This window comes from Helianthus annuus, chromosome 17, assembly GCF_002127325.2.
Source record: "Helianthus annuus cultivar XRQ/B chromosome 17, HanXRQr2.0-SUNRISE, whole genome shotgun sequence".
In the NCBI taxonomy this organism is placed as follows: domain Eukaryota; kingdom Viridiplantae; phylum Streptophyta; class Magnoliopsida; order Asterales; family Asteraceae; genus Helianthus; species Helianthus annuus.
In genome coordinates this window covers 33,988,937-34,014,122 of record NC_035449.2, presented here as the reverse complement: position 1 = coordinate 34,014,122, position 25,186 = coordinate 33,988,937, and the positions used below count along the sequence as shown (strand labels likewise).

At 38.4% G+C, this 25,186-nt stretch overlaps 2 protein-coding genes across 2 annotated transcripts; both read right to left on the bottom strand.

Annotated features, from left to right (window-relative positions):
- Positions 1–1,723: 1,723 nt before the first annotated feature.
- LOC110923431 lies at positions 1,724–5,936 on the bottom strand. Its single transcript, XM_022167523.2, has 2 exons — positions 5,320–5,936; positions 1,724–2,321 (listed from the first exon to the last, which is right to left on the bottom strand). Exons 1-2 carry the CDS (start codon positions 5,898–5,900, stop codon positions 1,901–1,903), a joined length of 1,002 nt encoding a protein of 333 aa, XP_022023215.1. The 5' UTR covers positions 5,901–5,936; the 3' UTR covers positions 1,724–1,900.
- An 11,703-nt stretch (positions 5,937–17,639) lies between these two features.
- Positions 17,640–18,554, bottom strand: LOC110923964 (uncharacterized mitochondrial protein AtMg00810-like). The gene has a single exon (XM_022168015.1). The coding sequence runs from the start codon at positions 18,552–18,554 to the stop codon at positions 17,640–17,642; it is 915 nt and encodes a 304-aa protein (XP_022023707.1).
- Between the last annotated feature and the right edge of the window lie 6,632 nt (positions 18,555–25,186).

Sequence of the window (25,186 nt, the reverse complement as noted above, 5' to 3'; positions counted from 1 at the left end):
TAAAAAATATAAAACATATAAATTACACACACATGCAATGGATTTTTTATGTTGTTTTTTAGTTTGGATTATTTAAAATTTAAATCAAACCTTGAGGGTTAATATGTAGTTTACTTAAAAAAGGGTAAATATAAAACTTTTAATAATAAAACAAAAAAACTCTCTCTTCTTTTTTCACCACAATAACCTTCTCCATTGAACCTTCATGAGGCTTTCCAAATCAATCTAAGCCTGAACTAAAAATTACGGTTGAGAAATAAAAATAAAAAGCAAAAGGAAATGGCTTAAAAACCCAGACATATCAAGCTCTTGTAGTTGGATTTTTCTTTCGAATCTGTACAAAATCGGATATGCACCATTGAGCCTAAAAACTTGGATTTATTCCACGTCACTCAGGCGGGATTACGGATTTCCCGTTGGAGACATTCTTACTTTGTCGTAAAAAAAAGCATATTCTTTGTACATTTTTACGTGTCATAATGATATTGGTACACTATATTTATTGTTGTTTTTATTGGGACTCGAACTCGTAGTTAGATGATGAAAAATGGGTAAGTGCAGCAACTTTTACAGAAAGTTGGCACCGTACACGTGTCAATCAAGATAGCCACATCCTACAATCAATCTCTCTTTCGTGTTCCGAGTGACAAGCATATCATACAACGTACACCACACCACATCTGTAACAATCCTCTGACCCACCACAACAGCCGTTGATTAGATCGCATCATCCACGTGGCATCTCATTACAGCTCTTACTTTCTGGACTTGTCAAGTTTTTGGGTTAGATAGGACCCACCTACTACTGTTGATGGGACCATTGATATATATTTTACTTCCCCTTAAAGTTTACAAACACGTGTCTTGCGGGACCTAACTCCCACACCCATTGGTCGGGCCGGGTTCCGTATATTCTATTGGTTCGGTTGAGTGTTTATGAACCCTTTTTATCTTGGCCGATCGAATTTGAAAGGTAACGAGTTGAATCGGGTTCAGCGGTTGGAATGAAAACAGACATAAGATCGGTTCATCTAATCTAGTTCCTTAGGCGCTCCCTAGTCGGAATTAAGAGTACTCGAAAAGTACTTGGTCTAGGCGGAGGGTACTCGGGGAGTACTTGGCTTAGACGAAGTACTCGGGCCTCAACAGAATAACTGGGGTATCTAGACGAATAGGCACGCAAGAAGGAGGTGGAGCGACGCTGCTAGGAGGTCGAACGGTGATGAAGTGTCGAAGTTAAAAAGAATGACTTTACTTAAATTTTATATGATGGAAACTGGTTTATTAAAGTTGGTCCACGGTTCGACTAGTGAAACGGTAGAATGGCCGATTCAATGAAATATCTATTTTTACGGCGCATGATATTTTGATATTGTTAATTCATATGTAAACACTAGGTGATGAATTAACCATGTCATCCATGTGTTATTAACAATGACACTTTCCGCTTTCAATTTCTTAGCACCAAACAATACCTCAAAACTTCAGGATATAAAACACATATAAAGAAAAATTTCGTCATGTCTAGAAGAGTTGGTAGGAGGCAGCGTTTCGGTGGGGTGGTGGCGGTGAGTTTGGGTGTAGGGGTGACGGAGAACCTAATCCGGATGAATAGGGAGGCTTGACCTTAACAGTCGAGGCCATATGCGTAGTTTGTTAAAAGAGATATTCAAAGGTCAAATATAACATTGACCCATATTTTTTGTCTAGCTTCTTGCTAGCCTTGGTTTTTAATTAATCTCCTTGCCGTTAAAAAAATACATTACATTGATCATCCGTGTAATTTCATCGATGAATTGTACAATATACACGATGGTTTACCACCATCCAACTAATAAAAAAAAAAAAATTAAACTAGCGTCAAGTTTATTTAGTTGTAATAAATCAGTACATTTCGGAATCAACCTGAAGACGAAGAGCTAAAACGTTGTTTCAGAGCACGAAGCACGCTCCACATGCACCCTGATGCAATAAACATCACAATACAAGCAACGATAGCATACTTGAGCCCGATGTTGACCAACATGTTGACCAAAAGCCCGGCTAACACGACCCCAAAGAAATTCGCAGATACACCAGACCAAAAAGGGATATCTAGGATTGAAGCTATAAAGGCTCCAGTCCATGCACCGGTTCCTGGGAATGGTATTGCTACAAACAGCATTAGACCGAGCCATTGGAACTCTTCAACTGGACCCGCTTTTCGCTTTGCTTTCTCGAACAATAGGTCTAGGAACTGAGCCGCTGGCTTGTTGGTTCCAGCCAGAAATGTTGCTAGTGGTTTCAAGTAGAGTATGATCAAAGGCACGGGTACCATGTTCCTGCCAAAAAAAATTTTAGATCTTTTTATTATTTTTATTGTCCTTTTGATTATAAGTTTTTAATCATACAGATAATTTATGAAATAATTGTAAAGAAGTTGTGCTTTTGATCAGCAGACCATGCTACCTTATGCAATACCAATAATAATAAAGTATAAATACTATAAGTCTATAACTTAATATTCTTTTGCTGGAATTGCAGCCATGCACACATATATGCAACTATGAGGATGTTGCAGCATCAATAAGAACGGTTATAGGTGAATCCGTATATTTTATATTGGCAATTCAGTTAGTGTTAAAATCTTTGGAGGGGTTCAGTTAGGAATATTTTCGAAAGGACAAAAACAAATGTGTAGCTTTTGGGTTGAGTCTTAGGCAAAATAGAAAAGAGAAACACATGTTTGGTTGGCACCAATTTGGTTGGTACAAAGACTCAACGGTCCTGTGGTAAGATTCAAGGTAGCGATGGTTAGGGGGGTTCGCGTTGCTTGGTTCCATATGATGCAGTGGTACGGGTTAGTCGCACCTATTGAAGTTTGTGGTTGCCAAAAGGGCGATGATTCAAAAGGGTCATGACTAGGACTGGCAAACGGGTCGGGTCAGAACGGGTTAGGGTCGGAACGGGTTAGGGTCGAAATGGGTCAAATTAAAAAAGGGTTGTTTTGGGTCGGGTCAGAATGGGCACGGGTTGGAACGGATTCGGGTCCAAACGGGTTCGGGTCAGATCGGGTCCCGTTCGGAATGGGTTTTGGGTCAAAATAGGTTGGGTTTATTTTTTCGCATTTCTAAAAACATGATTTCATAATAAATATACCTTATGTTCAAGTCGGTACAGAAACCGAAACTGGCCAAAACGATTAAAAAATGAAAAAGTCGATGCCGAACCAAAACGAAACCGAAAAAACTAAACAAAAAAACCGAAACTAAAACCGACCAAAACAAAACAAAAAAAAAACTGAAACCAAACCGAACTAACCAAAACAAAACAAAACAACAAACTTGAAAAAACCGATACCGAACCGAAAAAAGCAACCAAATCGAAACTAAAAATCCGAAACCGAACCGAAACAAAAAACTGAAAAGTTCGAATCCGACAAAAATGAAACCGAAAAAACAATCAAAACGAAACAGAATACCGAAACCGAAAAAAACAAACCGAACCATATAACAGTATGTCAACAACTCAACATTAGTGCACAGAGACAAACCAACCAAAATCACTACTGATAATGAACATTGAACAACCATAAACAGAAATATCCAAAAAAAAATCGTTTCAAAGAAGTAGAATTTGTTTTCGTAATGTGTATACATAAATCAAATTAAGATAATCAAATGGATGCATAGTCTGGTAACAGAATTCAGAATCAACAACAACGACAAAAACGGAACCGACCAAAACGAAACAAAAAAACTGAAACAGAACCTAAACCGACCAAAACGAAACAAAAACCTGAAAAAATCAAAGAAAAAAGCAACCAAAACGAAACAAAAAACCCGAAACTGAACCGAAACAAAACAAAAAAAGTGAAAAAAATCAAACGAAAAAAACAACAAAAACGAAACAAAAAACCGAAAACTGAACTAAACCGAAACGAAACAACCAAAACGAAACAAAAAAACTGAGAAGATCGAAACCGGTCCGGAAAAACCGATCAAAACGAAACAAAAAACCGAATCGAAACCGGCCAAAACGAAACAAAAAACCAAAAAAAATCGAAACCAAACCGAAAAAAGCGACCAAAACGAAACAAAAAACTCAACCGAAACCGAAAATAATCGACCCAAACAAAACAAAAAAAAAACGAACTGAAACCCGTCTCGTGCTAAAATCCGTCCCGACTCGAAACTCGTCCCGTGCGAAAACTCATGTCAGCCCGAAACCCGTCCCATGCGGAAACCCGTGCCGACCCGAAATCCGATCCGAACCAACTACGTTCCGATCTGAAACCCGTTCCGGCCGCCTGAAACTCAATCCAAACCGAACCCGTTCCGATCCGAAACTTGTCCCGTTTCTTTAAGACACCAACCCACATTGATCCATTTCTTTGAAGTTGTCGACCCGTTTTGACCCGAAAATATATGAGATGGAATTTTAATTGACCCATTTTGACCCATTGAGTGAAAATATCTTACCCAAACCAACCCATATAATCTAAAAAGCAACCCGAAGTGACCCACTTGGAAGGCTTTGGGTCAAGATTGCCCCGCCCCCCTCTACTCATGACCTTTTAGTTGGCGGTTGTCAACGAACCATTGTGATACAAAGCTGATCCAAGAGTTAGCAAACTCATCATATTTGGACCACCTAGACATTATACAGGTGGGCCCGAAAGGGGCCCAACTTATAACGCGCATAACTTCAGCTACAATTAGAGGTGCATGCCCATTAATGCATTAATTTACACAAACATACCAAAATTTTGTTTCTCTTATACCGTATTACTACTTAAATTTCGTTCAAGTCAGGACCAATTTTCGTTGAATTTTATAATCGGTTTAGCCATCATATTGTGACAAACAAACAACAAAAAACAGAAAATTATTATCAATGAATAAAACAATATAAAGAATATTTTTTTTTGAACGGCCAATTTAAAGAATATTGCTATATTAAGTGAAATGAACAACTCACAAAAGTATATTCCTTGAAATCGATATACGAATCAATTCCAAATGTTACAGAGTGATGATGAACGATGATGATAATTAGAAGAACTTGCAAGTTATCAAGATTTGGTTAAATAACAATGATGCGAATTAAAGAACAAACGATGACAAAGATTTAAGTAAACAAATAATGTAACAAATTTTAATGTGTTCTAAGTTTCATAACAACTCACAAGCAAGATTAATAACCAAACCGATTTCAACAAGAAACATTATAAAAATAACCCAAAAAATTAACCACAGACCAAACATGTGAACATTCATAACAAGATATAAAGAATCATGAACAATTTAAATAAAAATAATATTGAGAAAGTGGACTAACCCAAGAACAGCCAAAGCAGTGAGAACAACAGGGTTGAGTTTAAACCAATACCCAACAGGAATAGCTCCACGAAGCTCAATCACAGGCAGTGTGGCTAAAGCAAACACCACAGCCTCGCCGGGCCAACCCGACCCACTTAAGAAATTAGCCACTTTTAGCCCAAAGCTTGAAGCTTTAATGGACTGCACAACAGCAGCCTGTGCTTGTTGGGCCTTTGCATCCCCACAACCAAATGCAAATAAAGCTAAATAAACAGATGCCCACAAAAACACCAAAAATAGTGATTTCACTGGTGAGTGTTGTTCAACTAATAAAGTTTCATTCTTTTTAAGATTTTCAAGATTCCCATTTGATGATAATAATAATGATGATGATGATGATGATGATGATGATGATGAAGATTTTGGGGGAAAATGGAGATGAAATGAGGTTTTGTTTGTAAATTTTGGGTTTGAAATGAAATGGGCTGAAGTGTTTTGAAAGAATGAAAGTGTGATTTGGTTGTTTGAGGGTGTGGAATGAGGTTTTATGTTGTTAAGGGTTTTCAAGATTGTTGATGGGTTTAGGAGATAGGAAGCCATTGATGATGTACAAGACTGAAGTTGTTCGACAGAAACAAGGGTTTTTATATAGTTGAAAAGGTTTGGTTGTTAATGTTCGGTACAAGGAAACGTCAAAAGTTTAAAATACAATCAATTAATAAAATAATAAAAATAAGTTGGCTTTAATTTTTTTTTTTTTTTTTTTGTTACTAAGACTAGAGGGTTGTTTGGTAGTCTCTGAACGGTTATTAAGAGGCTACCTCTTAATGGAACCATTAAGAATTTTACCAATGAGAAGGTAGAAGAATGTGACATGTGATGATTTACCATTCAGAGGTTACCTCTTAACCATTCAGACTTGAGGTTACCTCTTATTCATTCAGAGTTTTTAAACCATTAAGAGGTAGCATCTGAATGGTCATTAATAGGCTACCAAACAACCCCTAGGTGTTGTAGGTTAACTAGCAAAGTCCTTAACATGTCACTTTAGCAGTTAACTAAGGGAACACCACGCTGGGGGTTAATGAGGCTTGTTAATGGGTCTGTTAATAGGGATAGTTAGTGGGTTAACATTGGTGGTGGGGCCCATGGATGTTCCAACCAATCTTTCGTTATTTTTAAAGTTATTGGGTATTTAGTGTTTAGTTAATCCACACTACATTGTTAACGAGTATTTAAGTAAGGCCCCCCTTATTCCCACACCCCCTAGATCTTATTTTCACATCCCTAGTGTATACGGGCCGTATACAAAATATACGGCCCGTATAGAATGTTTTTGATTAGGAAAATGCGCAGAGAATGTTTTTTTTTGTTTTATTATATACGGCCCGTATATAGTTATACGAGCCGTATACAAGTGTATACGATTTATAAAAAGTATACGGCTCAATGGATTTATTTATGAGGTTTTTGATGTTTAGCAAATGTATACGGGCCGTATAATTGTATACGGGCCGTATAGATTGATGTTTTTCAATTATCACGTTTTTTCCCGTAAAAGCACCATCATTCTAGGGTTTCTAAACTCTTCATCACCTTTAAACAACGTTGATCGGAACACGCCGCTTAAATCGGAGCACAAGTAGAGTAACGTTACCGATCAGTCCGTTGATCAAGTAACTAGCAGAAGAACCCGACACAAACAAGTTCTCCACAGTTTGTTATTCAGATCTTTGTTCGGTCATCTTTCCAAACTACAACACACGATAACTTTAAACTTTATAGTGTGTGATTTGACCAGGAAATGATTGGAGGTGATTGCTACTTTTAATAAGCTGTCATAGTTGTCAAATTCGATTTCAACAAATCTTTTCCTTTTCCTTCAATTTGTAGAACATTCTCCGTAACATGAAGACGTGTCGGGTTCTTCTACTAGTGGTATTTTAATGAAGTATTGAAGATTGAATGTGCAAACCCAACCGTTTTTTACTACGGAAACGGTGGCTATGCGAAATACAAACCGCAACCGATTTTTACTACGGAAATGGTGGCTATGCGAAATACAAACCGCAATCTTTTGTGACTATGGGAAACACAAGTTTTCTTTTTGAGCTTGATGGATGTCCGTTATCTCAGTTGAGGCGGGCATTGTTTAAATCTGAATATAAGTAGATGTTACGTGTAACTTCATTAAACCAAGAACAAAGCCTATTTCGAAACACATATGTTCGTATCAGCGTTGTTTATCACCCTGTGTGAGCATTGGAAACCCGACAAACAGTCTTGACAACTGTGACAGCTTATCTATCTGTGTGTGTCACATGCATCCTGTTATAGCATTCGATATGATTAGTTTTACAGATTTTTTTCTAATTAGCGTTGTTAACTACCAAAAGAATGCATACACAAATAATTCTAGTGGACGAAGCAAATAGACCGTTGTTATTGTGTCTATCTCGGTTGTTCAGTACTTTCATGATAATAAAACAAGCAGACATTGATATTGCCAAGATTGAAGGAAAGAATCTGGCCATAAGCGTTGTGGATTCTCAGCGTTATTCGAATGTAAGTGGATCGGGTTCTGCTAGTTATTCGGAATGTTTCGAATCATCACAGAAGACGTGTCGGGTTCAACTCTCCTATATCAACATACTCTTCTCCAGACGCTTAGTTGTTTCGAATGACAACTTGAGGGGTCTAGTTAACTTTCAGATTCAGATTCAATTCAGGAAGCAGATGATTGGAGCGCAGGAATCAATGCAAAACCCTCACCCTCAAAATCAACCAGAAACCAAAGGAAAAAGGGCAGATAATGGCTGATGGTTCTTCGTTGAGGAAACCAAACGTAGACGGAAATGATAGGTCTGGTAACCGGAAGAGAAAAAACCCTAGTGCATATTCAATCTTCATTGCTGCATTAAAATTACAACACACGATAAAATGCTTAGAACTCACCTAATAACAAATAATCAGTTCAAACTTTCAACAATCGACATCTGGTCCTTGTTTTTCCACGTCAATATGTCACTTTGTGTGTTGACGAAGCTGACAAACACATTGGTATTTTCTCAAAATGTGCAAACTTGAAGAATCTCACATTAAAGGAGTTTGCAACAACGGGATCAGATGGTTTGAGTATCTTTCATCCTCGTTTGGCTAATCTCACACAATGATGAACAGATGATGTCAGATAATACTTCATTTGTCGAGAAACCATACTGTCAAGAAACTAACATCTTTTAATACTTCATTGCGTATGTGCTTGTGCTGTAGAAACCGGTGATGAATTTGTGTATCTAAATCAGGTTCTCTGCCTTAGATCGGTCATTCCTTGTGATACATGAACGTTGTATTCTTGTATTTCAGAAGAGTTTGTATTGAACCAAGAATACTTATACTCTTCTAGCAGAACCCGACACGTCTTCTATCATGTGACGGACACAGGTGCAAGAGAATGGCGAGTTATTTTCAGTTATTTCTGTTGATCCACAAATTCCATTGTTTAAATCAGAATCAGGTTCTCAAAACAAGGATCGTTCTAATAGATTAAAGAGAATAAACCATTTTTTACCATTTTTTACCCATAGTATACGGGCCGTATAACAATATACGACCCGTATACATCGTTCGTATACATGGTATACGATCGGTAAAAAAATTTTTTACCGAGAGTATACGGCCGTATAAACCGTATACGGCCCGTATACATATGGTAAAAACCTTTGTAATCTTTATATAGTGTGTGATTTGACCGTTTGTATTAAGTTATCTCTGTTGAATTTGATTTCAACAAATCTTTTCCTTTTCCTTCAATTTCTAGAACATTCTCCGTAACATGAAGAGAAATCAATTGTATTTTTTTAGTTGCTTCTCTTGTTAAGTTTCTGAACCAACCGAAATCCACAAATTCCAACAGTTACTTCGTTTTTACCGTCCGGTTTCCAAACTCTTTCACTCAAAGTTAATATTCACTGTGGTGGATGCAAGCATAAAGTTAGAAAAATACTCAAGAAGATTGAAGAGTACACAACTGAAGGTTCAGTGCACGAAAAGTTTCTTACGAACGATATGTATCAGGAAGCTCAGTATCAACAACTTGTGAGTGGGAATATGGCTATGAAGAATAGTATGGATAGACAATCACCGGTACGGATTTTGGTGTTTTGGTAGGTTGAAAGAGGTGAATGGTCCTTGTTTTTCCATGTATCAACAATCACCGGACGTGTCAGGTTCTTCTGCTTGTGTATGTGCTTGTGCTGTAGAAACCGGTGATGAACTTGTGCTGTAGAAACCGATGATGAACTTGTGTTGTAGAAACCGGTGATGAACTTGTGCTGTAGAAACCGGTGATGAACTTGTGTTGTAGAAACCGGTGATGAACTTGTGCTGTAGAAACCGGTGATAAACTTGTGTTGTAGAAACCGATGATGAACTTGTGCTGTAGAAACCAGTGATGAACTTGTGCTGTAGAAACCGGTGATGAACTTGTGTTGTAGAAACCGGTGATGAACTTGTGCTGTAGAAACCGGTGATGAACTTGTGCTGTAGAAACCGGTGATGAACTTGTGCTGTAGAAACCGGTGATGAACTTGTGCTGTAGAAACCGGTGATGAACTTGTGTTGTAGAAACCGGTGATGAACTTGTGTTGTAGAAACCGATGATGAACTTGTGTTGCTTCATTAAAATTACAACACACGATAAAATGCTTGTAAAATTGCATCAACTCTCCTATATCAACATACTCTTCTCCAGACGCTTAGTTGTTATGAATGACAACTTGTGTTGTAGACGGAGATGATAGGCCTGGTAACCGGAAGAGAAAAAACGGCAGTGATTCGGAATGTTTTGAATCATCACAGAAGACGTGTCGGGTTCTTCTGCTAGTGATTCGGAACTTAAATCCACAATCAACGTATACAGATGCAAGAGAATGGCGAGTTATTTTCAGTTATTTCTGTTGATCCACAAATTCCATTGTTTAAATTAGAATCAGGTTCTCAAGACAAGGATCGTTCTAATGGATTAAAGAGAATAAACAATTTTTTTTACCATTTTTACCCATAGTATACGGGCCGTATAACAATATACGACCCGTATACAATCATCGTATACATAGTATACGATCGGTAAAAACATTTTTTACCATTCGTATACGGCCGTATAAACAGTATACGACCCGTATACACATGGTAAAAAATGGTAATAAGTTGTGGTTCAGCCAAAATGACATCTAGCATTACTAACGATTCAAGTAAGTATCTAACAAATATTTCACTCCAGTAGCTGAAACCAGACGTAGACGGAGATGATAGGCCTGGTAACCGGAAGAGAAAAAACAGCAGTGATTCGGAATGTTTCGAATCATCACAGAAGACGTGTCGGGTTCTTCTGCTAGTGATTTGGAATGTTTTGAATCATCACAGAAGACGTGTCGGGTTCTTCTGCTAGTAGTATGAGTCTGAGTCCATTATGGTTCGTGAATGTTTCGAATCATCACAGAAGACGTGTCGGGTTCTTCTGCTAGTAGTATGAGTCTGAGTCCATGGCGAGTTATCTAAAATTTTGAAAATTCAGGTTTACCTTGTTAGTTTCTCAAAACACTAATAAACATCTGCTTCCTGAATCTGAATCAGAATGTTAACTCTTTCACTCATAAACATCTGCTTCCTGAATCTGAATCAGAATGTTAACTCTTTCACTCATCAACATCGAGAGTTGTATCGGAATCAGGCGTTGGAAGGATTGTAGTAGTAGGACATTGGTACCACTGTGAAAGTTGCATCAGGAAGCTCAACTTTAACGGACCGGTTATTCGACCGAGTAATCAATTGTATTTTTTTAGTTGATTCTCTTGTTAAGTTTTTCTGATCCAACCGAAATCCACAAATCCAAGTCAAGGATCGTTCTAATAGATTAATGAGAATAAACCCTCGTTTCTTCATCTTCATCTTCATCTTCAAGAACAATGATCAACAGATGATGTTGGGAATTAAACGCATGTACGTGACAATGATCTACACAAACTCTTCTACATCTTTTAACCAATTGTCCATCACTTAAGACCTTGAAAGATTTGTTGAAATCGAAGAAAAGAGTAACTAGCAGAAGACGTGTAGGGTTCTTCCAACAAACAGTGTATGTGCTTGTGCTGTAGAAACCGGTGATGAATTTGTGTATCTAAATCAGGTTCCCTGCCTTAGATCGGTCATTCCTTGTGATACATGAACGTTGTATTCTTGTCTTTCAGAAGAGTTGGTATTGAACCAATTCAAGTCAAGGATCGTTCTAATAGATTAATGAGAATAAACCCTCGTTTCTTCATCTACATCTTCATCTTCAAGAACAATGATGAACAGATGATGTTGGGAATTAAACGCATGTACGTGACAAAACAAGGATCGTTCTAACAGATTAAAGAGAATAAAGCAAGGACAGATAATACTTCATTTGTCGAGAAACCATATTGTCAAGAAACTAACATCTTTTACTCATAAACCCTTGAATCCCAACGCTTCTCTAAAAGAGCCTGTATTAGAAACCATCCTATGTCTTTTACCAACCGAAGAGGCAGCAATGACAGATAATACTTCATTTGTCGAGAAACCATATTGTCAAGAAACTAACATCTTTTAATACTTCATTTGTAACCGTAAGGATGATGCAAATTTGTACGTAAAGATCTCTACACAACTCTTCTACATCTTTTAACCAATTGTCCATCACTTAAGACCTTGAAAGATTTGTTGAAATCGAAGAAAAGAGTAACTAGCAGAAGACGTGTAGGGTTCTTCCAACAAACTGTGTATGTGCTTGTGCTGTAGAAACCGGTGATGAATTTGTGTATCTAAATCAGGTTTCCTGCCTTAGATCGGTCATTACTTGTGATACATGAACGTTGTATTCTTGTCTTCCAGAAGAGTTGGAAACAAACCAACAAAATCCTTATACTCTTCTAGCAGAACCCGACACGTCTTCTATGATGATTCGGAACATTCACAAACCACAATGGACTCAGACTAATACTACTCACCCTCCCCTGAGGAAAAGTTTTCCCGACGACTCAAGACAAAGCAGTTGGTTTGGGTTCATATCAGCGTTGTTTATCACCCTGTGTAAGCATTGGAAGCCCGACCACTAGCAGAATCATTGCATTACATCCCCGTTGAAAACAAGTGGTTAAAATGCTTCTCCTTACAACTCTCATCAAATGCCTCACCCTTCCTTTTTATTACAGTCACACGACACGTTTTTTTGTTTTTCAATCTTTGTTACTTGTTAAAGTTTTATTTTTTTCTACTTTTAGAAAGATTTGACCACCTAACGACTGTAAAATGTCTAGTGTGATTGACACCTTAAATCCATTAAATACTTTGGGTAAAATCTAATTTTCTTTTCATACGGGCCGTATATAGTTATACGGCCCGTATACATTGTTCGTATCCATTGTATACGACCAGCCAAATTCTTTACACATGTTGTATACGGGCCGTATACAGTTATACGGCCCGTATGGAATGAAAAAAAACTGACGTGTTAGTTTTATTTTATTATATACGGGTCGTATAACTGTATACGGCCCGTATACACCATGTGTAAATAAGGATTTACCATGTGTTAATATTAGGACCCTTAATTAATGGTCAAGTTCTTATGTGACAGTGGGTTTAGTTAACACACAACACATAGTCTAAGACTACACTATGTGGAGGGGTGCCCTTTGGCGCCTGGACTCTTACTTTGTGCCACTCTCATTAGTCCAACTCACACACATATTAGAAGATGTTATTAGCGCTTGTTATTGCACTCATATGGGTGTCGTTGGCGCCTCCGAAGCGGTGTTTGGGGTATTAAAGAGCTGATGTGGTTGGGATGCCAAACCACACTATTCAGCCTAATAGCTAATGAACACCTAATATAGTTACAAGACATTTATGTAACCATAAAAAATCTTTTAACTGATATGTATATAAACTTGTTTTAATACAAATGTATTTATGATTATATATGTACCTTGTTTGAAATTGTTTTCTTATCACACACGACTCTATGTGTATTTCCAATCTAAAACTTTTGGCTGTTAATGATTTTCCAAATAAATACTTCCTTTTACAAAATATATTAAAGAGTGAATTGCAAATTTTGTCCTTTATTTTTATACCTAATTGCAGGCGGTGTCCTTTATCTTTAAAATTGACGAGTTTTGTACTTTACGTTTCAGATTGTTGCACGGTTTGTCCTTTAGCCCTAACTGAGTTTGTTTTTAACGTTAAATAAGATCATGTGCAAGTCACATGAGGGTACTTTTGTAATTTTAAGCATTTAATTAAAAATATATTAATTAAAATATATATAAACCCAAATTCCCTATGGTTTCTTTTAGGATTCAAAGTTCATCTCTAAATTCACATCTGGTACATCATAAATCAATCATCATCCCTGTAAATTTTCATGTCCCTCATCCTCCATTTCATCTTTAAAACTATTTAAAAACCTGCAAAACCTTAAGTCAATTTACAACTGTTCTATCTGTTCCTCATAGCTTCATGTGGGGTCTCTTTAGAATCCCCAATTTCAACCTCCAAACGTCTTCTCTCTGTACCATCGCAGAACAGATTTCTAGAGAGAGAAATGGTGGAAAGAGAGAGAGAGTGGAAGAGTGATGTTTAGTCTAATCCATTCCGATCCAGATCCGGATCTCTGGCTGTGGGTGTGGTGTTTGTAGTGTAGGGTTTAGACACAAGTAACGGTCATCCCCTTCACTTCCACCTACAATGGCAGAACCTGCACTTCTACCAGTCGACAAATACACACACTCCGACATCGTCAATGAAGCCGAGTGTAACGCTACGACGACAACAAGTAACGGGGTGAATCGATATGCAAGGGCGCTCGGGTAATCGAGTTGCGATTCTTGCTACCAAGGATTCCGATGGGCAGATCCGGCTCAATCTGTGTTCTACAAAAGAACAAGTAATCCCAGATGCATGTGTTTTGTCTTTTCCTATGTTTAACAAGTGAGAACCAGAAATCAAGTGTTTGAAAATGATTTGTTCTTTTGAAGGTGTTCAAGGGTTTCAAGAGGTTGTAGCGGTGGCCGGATTTGTTGTTTTCATTATGGTTGTGGCCAGATCTTGGAAACCATCTCTCTCCTTTATGACAGATTGATATTATGCAATTTTAGAGAGAGATGAGAAAGAAAAATGGTAGGAGAGAGAGTGAAATTTTGATTTTTAATTGTAAAAAAACAAATTAAATTAGGTAGATTGACAAAATTACCCTCATGTGCAAGGCATGTGAGCAGATTTAACGAAAAAAATTAACTGGGTTAGGCCTAAAGGATATAACGTGCAGGACTTTAAAACATAAAGTACAAAACTCGTCAATTTTAAAGATAAAGGACACCGCCTGCAATCAGGTATAAAGATAAAGGACAAAATCTGCAATTCACTCTATATTAAAATAGAAGGTTAAGAAAACACGAAGTAACTTTGGAAAGGAATCGGTTGACCACATTTTTACAACTTATTATTTTGCATTGGTTTTCTGGCATCGGGTCAGCTCGTGGTGTAAGGAGCTAAGCATTTTTACCTTTTCTTTCAGAGACTTTCTTGAATTAGCACGAGTCACCTCGAGGTGTAAGGAGCTAAGCATTTTTGCCTTTCCTTTCAGGGACCTTCTTGAATTGGCATCCTCCTTGAGGATCTCGGATCAAGCGAAGGAGGCTATTCAGGGAATCATTGTTGTTGGGTGCTTGTCGCAACCCCCGACCCCTGCCTCGGGAGGCGGGCGGCCGCGACCTACTCAGAGATAGTGGTACCGGTGTTTATCATAATTGGCAGCGGAAATTTCATCAGGACCATAGTTAGGAAATATTTTATCAGAGTAAAACACCACATTTTCATAATATTAAACATATGGGAAATTCCCAAGTTTTAATTACAAACATGTTTATAGGAATAAACCCTATTTTATTGAATAAAAACATCCTCTTTATTTTTGGTAACTTTTATAGCCACTTTTCCAAACCTTCAGTGTTGTTCAGCTGGCTTCTATTTGGCTTTCACATTTTGTTACCTGAAATGCGTTTAAAAACATTTTGTCAGTGGGAAATACTAGTGAGTGAATCTCAATTTAATCAAGACAGGTTTTATCAGTTTATAGTTATTGAGTGCGATCTCGCAATTACATTTGTTTATTTTTCTACTTTAATTACCACTCACGGTACTGTCAACCCGACTTGTGGTCATGTTACTACTCACAGTGTAGTAACAAATTTTGTATACAAAACCCCAACATACCGACGATAATTGTAGAATTACAAATACTCAATCACTGTCAATTATAATGTAAAAACAATTAAGGTTTTGTAAAAACAGTTTGTAAAAAGGTTTACAAAAAAAAGGAGATTACTCACATTGCAACTTTAGGGTTTTCCTTTTAATTTTCCTGGCTATTATCTATTAATTAAACAATGCACACACGTTAGTATAATAACCCAATATTTACATTAATTATACCATCCCCGAGACAGAACTCCAACGACTACGTCGGGTAGAGCCTCGACAGCCGTTACGGAGCGCTAGATCAATCGGGCAGTGTATCTAATACGTAACCGGGGGCTATGATACTTATAACGAGGCAAAGCTTTGCTAATTTGAGGGGTATTATGCCCGAGTATAATAATTGCTATGTAGAATTGAGAGAGAAAGTCGAGTGTTGAACGAATTCAAAATGAGAGCCGATGGCCTCTATTTATAGTTCTGTTCGTCCACCTTGTCGTGCCCCGCGTAAGCCGAAGGCAAAGCCTTCGCGGCCCGTGACGTAGGGTGTGTAGGGTTTAGCTTGGTCTGGTCACAAGTGTAGAGCTGACACGATGCTGCCACGTGGCAGCTCAGGGTGTCGCCTTGATCTAGAGCTGTCGCGCCCCGCGTAACCCGACGACAAGGTCTTCGCGGCCCGCGAGCGCCCTAATTTCTTGTTTTTATTTTATTTTTGCAAAATTAAAGGTATTTAGGGCCATTTTACGTATACGGGGTATATTTTAAGGCATATAGGGGTGTTCTAAATATTTTAGGGGTGTCGGAAATATTTTGGGAGGGTTGTGATTGTGCTGGATGTTATGGAGGGCCTGGAACGACTTCAAATTCTCAAACAAACCGATTAGAATAGAGTCAATATGCAACGAGGTGAAGGCTTTGAGTTACTTGAGGGTTTCTATTAGATCGAAACACAAAGATGTTTCGTGGGAAACGTGGTGTAAATTTGTGTCTATGTAATTGTTTGTTGTAGTTTGGCAACCCGTTTTGGGCTGGCGTCACATTTCTAATGAAGTTTACTGTTAAAAAAACACACGAAGTAAAAGCTCATAAAAACCAATCAGTAAAAGATATAAAGTTGTTTTATTTAATGAACATTCAATATGTTGCTATAAAAAAAATTTCTTGATGGTATCAATGACTTTGGAAATAGAAATACTTAAACATATATTTCTAAATAAAATTTACAAGAATGTTGTAGTTTTCACTTTATACTATAATACAAAACTTGTTTCAACGTGACAATGCAACACAACAAATTATCCAAGTAGATATCCTTTTCTAAACTTTGTCTTGTTTTAAGACATCTTTATTTATTATTATACTTATCTTTAAATTCAGTGGGTGAGTATTAAATAAATAGAGTTGATCATAACTTATGGACAAAAAGGGCATACACTAACAAGGTAGAGGGGGATAAATCAATGCCATCTTTGATTACTATATTAGATTTGTTGACTATGTCTATTTTCTTAGATTCTATATTCTGTTTGAGGGTTCGGGGACCTAACAACATCTTTGATGCACATCCTTGAAAATGTAGTGATGTGGCATTGAGTTAGACAAAAACATAAAAAAAATTTATATCAGAGACAAAAAGCCTTTTGTAAGGACCTCTACGAACCAAATATGAAAGAGAGGAAGAAGATAAAAATGGAAGGAGGTTCGTGAGGAGGAGTTTTGATAGGAGAAATCCACTATGGAAGTTCGTGAGGTCGGATGCATTGCTAATGATCTAAAGATTTGGTGTTTGCTTTCTGTGTTATAATATCTTCTAAAACCAGACTAAAAACAAACTAACTATTATTTTTGAAAATGTATGGTTTTCGATGATCTCATTCCTCTCAATGTGTTGACTTATATACATGAGTTTCCTATTCTAAGTATGGAAAAAGATAATCATACAATCAATGTGATACAAAAATTCTTCAATCAATCTGTGATTACAATCTTCAATCAAACCGAAATCTTGGGATTCTTCCGAAAATACCATGAGGTAGTTATGCAGTGATTTATGCCTTGCTAATATACCCCCGCAGTCGAAACGTGGAGTGGCTGAACGTTAAGACTGGCTCGAAAATCTTTGAAAAGAATCCGTGGGAGACCCTTTGTAAAAATATCGGCTACTTGATACCTGGATGGCACGTGAAGAACCCGAACTTGACCGCGTGCAACTTTTTCCCGTACGAAATGGATGTCCATTTCGATGTGTTTCGTGCGTTGGTGTTGAACCGGATTCTCCGAGAGATAAATTGCACTAACGTTGTCACAATAGACTAGAGTTGCATGTGTTGGCGGTTTGTGTAATTCTAACAATAAGTTTCGAAGCCAACACACTTCGGAGACCACATTTGCAACTCCGCGGTACTCGGCCTCGGCGCTTGAACGGGACAAAATTGGTTGGCGCTTCGACGACCATGAAACTAAGTTGTCACCCATGTAAACACAGTATCCGGATGTGGAGCGGCGAGTATCGGGACAACCGCCCCAATCTGCGTCTGTGTAGGAAATAGGTGACGAGGACTTTGTTGGTGAAATGGTTAGCCCAACATGTATTGTTACTTTGATGTAGCACAAAATCCTCTTGAGAGCATGCATGTGAGACGTGCGTGGTGCTTGCATGTTCATGCATACTTGTTGGACCGCGTAGGTGATGTCGGGTCGGGTGAACGTAAGGTATTGAAGCGCTCCCACAAGTTGCCGGTATTCGGTGCCATCGACAAGTAGATCTCCATCCGAAGCGCTTAGCTTTTGCTTGGTATCCACAGGTGTGATTGTTGGATTGTACGTTTGCATTTTGGCCCTTTTTAGTATGTCCTGTGCATAAGTTTCTTGTGATAAGAAAAGAGAAGTCCCATTTTTGTTTACTGCAATTCCGAGAAAGTAGCTTAAAGGACCTAAGTCCTTCATGGCAAACTCTTTTGACAACGATGTCATGAAGTGAGCCCGAATACGATCTGTTGAAGTGACCAAAATTATATCATCGACGTACAATAAAAGGTAGGCGATGTCGCGACCCCTTTTATATAGATGAAAAGAGAGTGATCCGAGCAACTGTGGTAAAAAGCCATACGAGATACATGAACGGTAAAACGTTGGTACCATGCTCGCGTGGCTTGTTTGAGGCCGTATAACGATTTCTTTAGTAAGCAAACGTGACCCGGAATTCTTTTGTCCCGAAATCCTAATGGTTGGTGCATGTATACCATTTCTTGTAAATGACCTTGTAGAAAAGCGTTTTTCACATCGAGTTGGTGAATCGGACATTTGTTTGAGACTGCTAATGTTAAAACAGTTCGGATTGTTGCCGGTTTGACAACCGGGCTGAATGTTTCACCGCAATCGATACCTACTTGTTGTGAGCGTCCATCACAAACGAGTCTTGTTTTATATCGTTCCAAGTGTCCATTGGAGTTCTTTTTATGACGGAAGATCCACATGCTACGTACAATATTCATGTTGGGATGCCGGGGAACCAAAACCCAAGTCTTATTTTTAATAAGGGCACGGTATTCGTCGTGCATGGCCTCATTCCAATCCTTGTTATTAAGGGCATCAATAGGGTTTCGGGGAAGAGGTGAAATGGTTGTTGAACAATTAAGATTGAATATTTGTTTTGGTTTGGAAATACCAGACATACTTCGGGTGTGTATAGTACGTGTAGGTTGTGTATGTTGATCGGTGGTAGAAATATTTTGGGAAGTGGAGGTCACGGCTGGTGGGATGTCATCCGTTGAAGGAGAAGCATGAGGAGAGGGTTCGGGATGCGGAGAAGGGTGGTGAGATTCTGAAGTTTTTTGATTTGGTTGAGGAGAAGATGGTGGAGTTGAGTGAGGAGTCGATGGAGAGGAAGAGTGAGATGGTTGGGCTGGAGGAAATTGGGCCGTAGGTGAAGGAGATTGGTGAGGAGACGTTTGGGCCGAAGGTTGTGTTTGAGTCTGTTGAGGTTGGGCTGGGTTGGGAACCCAAAATGAGGGGTGTGGATCTGTTGAAAGAAAGTGGTAGGTTTGTGGAGTGGGTTTGTGGGTTTTGGAGAAAGGGAAGGAATTCTCATCGAATATGACATGACGGGATATAGAGATTGTACGGGTTGAGGGATTGTAACATTTGTATCCATGATGATTTGTTGGATAACCTAGAAAGATGCAAGGAGCGGAGCGTTGTTGTAACTTGTGAATGGTTGTTGATGGGAAAAGAGGAAAGCAAAGGCATCCGAAAACTCGTAGGTGGGAGTATGTGGGTGTGCGATGAAATAGAATAGAGGTGGGTGTTTTGTTTTGTAGAAGTTTAGAAGGAGTGATATTGTGAAGATATGTAGCATGTTGTAGGGCATGATGCGAGAGGTTGTTAGGAGTGGAGGAGTGTACTAGAAGAGTTCGCATAAGGTTATTAACAGATCGAATTTTTCTTTCCGTTTTTCCATTTTGAGAGGACGTGTGGGGACAAGAGAAACGAAAAGTAATGCCATGATTATTGCAAAAATGGTGAAAATTATTGTTGTCATATTCTTTTCCATTATCGCATTGTATAGATTTAACGGTGTAATTAAATTGGGTTTTGACAAAGATGTAGAATTGTCGAAAAATTTCAAATACTTGTTGTCACACCCCCAAAATACCACCTAGGGAGTGTCCCTGCTGGGCGTGTGACAAACCAATAACGAGCCACCAATCATATTGAACTCATGATAAGTTTGTAAATAAATACCAATTATTAAAGAATTATACCAATAATAAGTTTAGTAAATCCCAGTAAGTTCAGCGGAAGCAAAATAGAAAACTAAAGTCAAACAGTATCAATAAGCCAAGTTATAATATCAAGAACATCTCATGAATCTCTTCAGTCGACCCATGACCACTCCAGCTTCCTCAGACAGCAAGTTCCTCAATCCAGAATACCTAACGACCTGCGAGCATGCAACAAGTGTATCAGACAAAGCTGGCGAGTTCACAGTTTTAATAAAACGTTAGTTACCAAGTAGTTAATCCAGTCTGTTTAACAAATACGAAAGCAATGTTGATAATATCTCGATACTGAACAAGACGGCTCCTGATGTATGTTTTGCCCGTTCCCCAGTGCTCCTATCAAAGCACTGGGCCCGACTGGGTCATTAGTTCACACCCGCCCTCTCTCAGGAACAGGGTGTGGGTGCCAAACCTAAGTAGCGCTACCAACTAATACCCCGCTACTACCCACGATAGCAAAAGATGGGACTTAAGAGATAGAGAGTGAGAATATTATCCAACATCCCAGTTTTACCCAAAAGATTTATCCCTCCCCGGGATACCCACTGACTGTCCCAACCACCGGGACACATGCTCAAAGTAGTGAACTCACCTTTGATTGCTCGGTAGATTATGTTACTTGTTTAACAGTTGATTAAATACGTCCTATCATGGTTTACCAGTAACAATCAGTTTAGTATTCACGTCTAAACACGTATTTCGTCACAAGTTGCACACATGAAATATATACACTTAACGTCATGCAACAAGCAATAAGTGATCATGTAACACATTTAACCATAGCATACATCGCAACTTGTTACATGTACTAACATTTAGTTCTCACCATCCACCTATCACCCGGCCTAGTTAATACAACCCACTAAACATAACAATTACAATAATAACATAACATGTGAACCTGCTTAATACCTGATGTGTGTAAAAAGCAACATATAAATTACATCAAATGAGGCATAAAACAAACCCTTTTTAAGTACTAATGTTGGAAAAAGAGTGTTTTTGTCTTCCTTTTGTATTTTCAGGATGAAATGAGCTCAAATACACAAAAGAAGCAAAAAGACAGCTAATTCTAGCATAAATACAAGAAAAGGAACAAAAGTAGATTGCCCGAACCCTCAACGGCATCCTCCCAAGCAAAGAAGAGAAAACAGAAGACTGAACACGCCCCGTGCTCAGCCAGCACGGGGCCGTGCCCAAGAAGCAGCAGAAAAGACAAACCTATAGAAGCTTCTATTGCCCACCACGGGGCCGTGTCCAGTGAGCACGGGGGCGTGGCGAAAGTACAGCAGGCGCATTAATTGTAATTGCGAATTACAATTAATGAAGAGAGAGTGTCAGACGGGCACGGGGGCGTGTCCAGCGGACACGGGGCCGTGCCCAGCCTTCTGTTCAGCCTATAAATAGGAGTGCTTGGTTTCATTCCAACTCATCCCTTGGCACACCACCTCTCTCACACTTCATCCACCACCCACCACCACCATAACACCATCATCCACCACCATCATCCATTGTCCATCGTAGAGTGTGTGAGTCGTCTCGGGATCCAAGATTGATAGTAAGAGTTCTTGACAATCAAGGCCATGTTTGCCTAAGTCTCTTACATCACTTGGTGAAGACAAGTGTTTAGTATAATACTTTTTATTTTTAATCTTTTGCAATTTTTATTCGGTTTTGTATTAATGACTTTAATAACTAGTTACTTATGTTGAAGGTGATCTTTCCTTATCGTTTGTCCGTGGTGTCTTGGCATTATTTTACTGTCTATATAAAATAAAAGATTTTCACCATTCATATCTCCACGGTCTATATGGAGGTGTGTTGGCTACCTGGTCGGGGGTTAAGGGAACGGTTTGGTAAGGGTCTTGCCCTTGTTCAGCGTTTAGAGGTCCTACAAGGGACCTGGGTCAAATTTAGTAGGATCTCCTTCAATGCCCATAGGTATTGGATGGCGGGGATCCAAACTCTTTGACCCCCTCATAAGTTAACTACTATTAATACTATAACCCGGCTATTTAGGACTGTATCCCTGCTGACTCAGACTACTTAGCCGAGGGTAACGTCACCGCCAAAAGCGGGGCCTACCATAATTTGCATTAATAACTTAATTCATTATCTTCCAATAATCCAACCCTTTAGGATTGTATCCTTGCTGACTCAAACTACTGGATTGAGGGTAACGTCGCCTTCAAAAGAGGGGCCTACTACAATAACTAAGATAATCTCTTAAACAAGTGCAAAAGTGCGAAAATAATCAAAGGTTATACTAATACACGAGTCGGATCCAAGTGATTCATCTTGTCTATCTGTTTTTATTTTATTTTTCAGCATTTAGTTAGTTTTTATTTTTCTAGTTTAAAACCTTTTTCTAACTTTTTGATTTGATTAGACGTTGAGGATAAACCGGTACTAAAAGCTCTTGTGTCCTTGGACGACCTCGGTATCTTACCAACACTATACTACGTCCACGATGGGTGCACTTGCCCATATGTGTGTCTAGTGTTAGTAAATATCGTGTTTTATAAATTTAAAACTTGGCTAAAAAGTGTAAAAGGGCTTAAAATATACATAAAAAATATATAACACCTCGCACACATCAAGTTTTTGGCGCCGTTGCCGGGGACACAAGGATTTTAAGAAAGCTTAAAATCAACAGCCTAATCAGTTTTTCAAAACCTTTTCAAAACGCGCGCATATTTTTCTGCATTTTAGATTAGTTTGCATTCACAGTAGCCTGAACACGGGGCCGTGCTCACTGAACACGCCCCCGTGCTGCATATTTTTAGTTAGATACCCAGATACAGAGTCTGAACACGGAGTCGTGCTCACTGAACACGCCCCCGTGTCCAACGTGACCAGTAACTTTAATTAAAACGCCCAGATACAGACCCTGAACACGGGGCCGTGTTCACCCAACACGGGGCCGTGTCCAGCTTCTGTTTCCGTCTTTGTTTTTGTTTTCTGGTCCCGAGACTCAGTTGTGGTCTGCTGAGTGATTCTTATGGATCAATACTCAGGAGGTTACAACTACACCTATGATGAGGATGATTATAGGGGTAATTATTGCACTAATTGTCGTAACACACGCTCGGTTCAATATAGTAACTCATATCAACCATCCAATTCATACAACCATTATGAGGAGCCCAGGTACGAGCCATCAACTTCATACACATCCTATGAAGACCAAAGGTATGAACCTCCTCCCTCATACTCATATTTTGATGAACCAAGGTATGAGCCTTCATACTCATACTTTGAAGACTCAAGATATGAGCCACCACCTTCATACTCTTATTATGAGGAACCATGGCGTGAACAACCCACCTCATATGAGTACTATGAAGAACAAAGTTTCGACCCTTATCCATCATATACTCACAATGAAGAACAATGGTGTGAACCATCTACTTCATATGAGTACTATGAGGAACCAAGGATCGAACAACCGGATTCAAGCTTTGAGGATCCAAATTCTTTTTCTCTCACCGAAGTAACCAATAGGATATTAGAACACATTAAAACTATCGAACGTTACATGAAAGAATCTCGCGCAAGGGAAGAGGAGTCCCGCGCAAGAGAAGAATTAAATTGTAATAATAACGTAGAGATAGTTGAAAATGTAAAAATGGAAGAACAAGAAAGTGAAAAACCGACACATGAGTTAAACAACGAAAAAGGTGAGTCCGATAATGTTAAATTACAAGAAGAGTCTAATTTTGAAGAAATTAATCTCTTGTCACCTACTTTCGAAAATCATTGTTTAGTAACCCCTCATGCCAAGTTTTTAAAAGAGTTAAACACTAGTGCTAAAATCAAAGAAATAGTAAGTGTTAAGTTAACTAATGATCAAACCTCGCTAATAAAAGAAGATCCTTTTGAAATTAACATTACACCGGTTCCATGTTTCTTTCAAAATTCATTTATTAGTAATATCACCATTGATAAAGATCTTTGTGTTAACATAATGCCTAACTACATTTTTGAAAAATTAAGTATTAGTGACTTTACTCCATTTCAAATACCCATTTTTCTATCCGATCGAAAAGTGATAAAATCAATCGGTGTAGTTGAAGATGTTTTGGTTCAAACAAATCAAATGGTAATCCCAACCGACTTTGTCATCCTCGATGACGCTCCTTTAGTCTTGGGAAAACCTTTTGCACAAACTCATAAAGCTTTGAAAAACCGGAAATTCAACAATCTACCTCTTCAGTTAGGGGCATTCAAAAGGAGCATAGATCTTGAGCGTTCAATGAAATATCCTTTTGGTAATAATGACCCCCTAATTGAAGATGAAGCTGAACCACCCGATACAACTAAAGAAGAAGACCACTTTGTTGAAGAAGAAATCGCCATAGAACAAACCTTTAAGGTTCTTGATCTAGATGAGCCACAAAATAAGGTGTCATCTAAAGACCCACCCATTGAGCTCAAAGAACTTCCTAAAGGTTTGGAATATGCTTTTCTAGACAAAGATGGTAGTTTACCTGTAATTATTTCTTCTAAATTAAGTAACATAGAAAAAAAGAAATTAGTTAATCTTCTTAAAAAACACAAAAACGCGATCGCTTGGAAGCTTGTGGATATTAAAGGAATAAGTCATTCCATGTGCACGCACAAAATTTTAATGAATGATGACTACAAAACAGTAATTCAACCACAATGAAGAGTGAATCCCAATGTGTGACAACCGGTAATTAAGGGCTTTTAATTACGCAATTAACAAGTGTTTAAGGTGATAATAAATAGTGTTTAAGGCACGTATTAACTTAATTAGGCCCTTGTTATGCCTAGGAACGCTTATCGGACGTCACAGTGCGC

Bases quoted from the DNA above. Each gene is read 5' to 3' on its own strand.
- LOC110923431 (XM_022167523.2), bottom strand. From the start codon at position 5,900: ATGGCTTCCTATCTCCTAAACCCATCAACAATCTTGAAAACCCTTAAC. The intron at 2,322-5,319 runs GTTAGTCCACTT...TTTTTTTGGCAG, and splicing joins ACTGCTTTGGCTGTTCTTGG to GAACATGGTACCCGTGCCTT.
- LOC110923964 (XM_022168015.1), bottom strand. From the start codon at position 18,554: ATGACATCGTTGTCAAAAGAGTTTGCCATGAAGGACTTAGGTCCTTTA.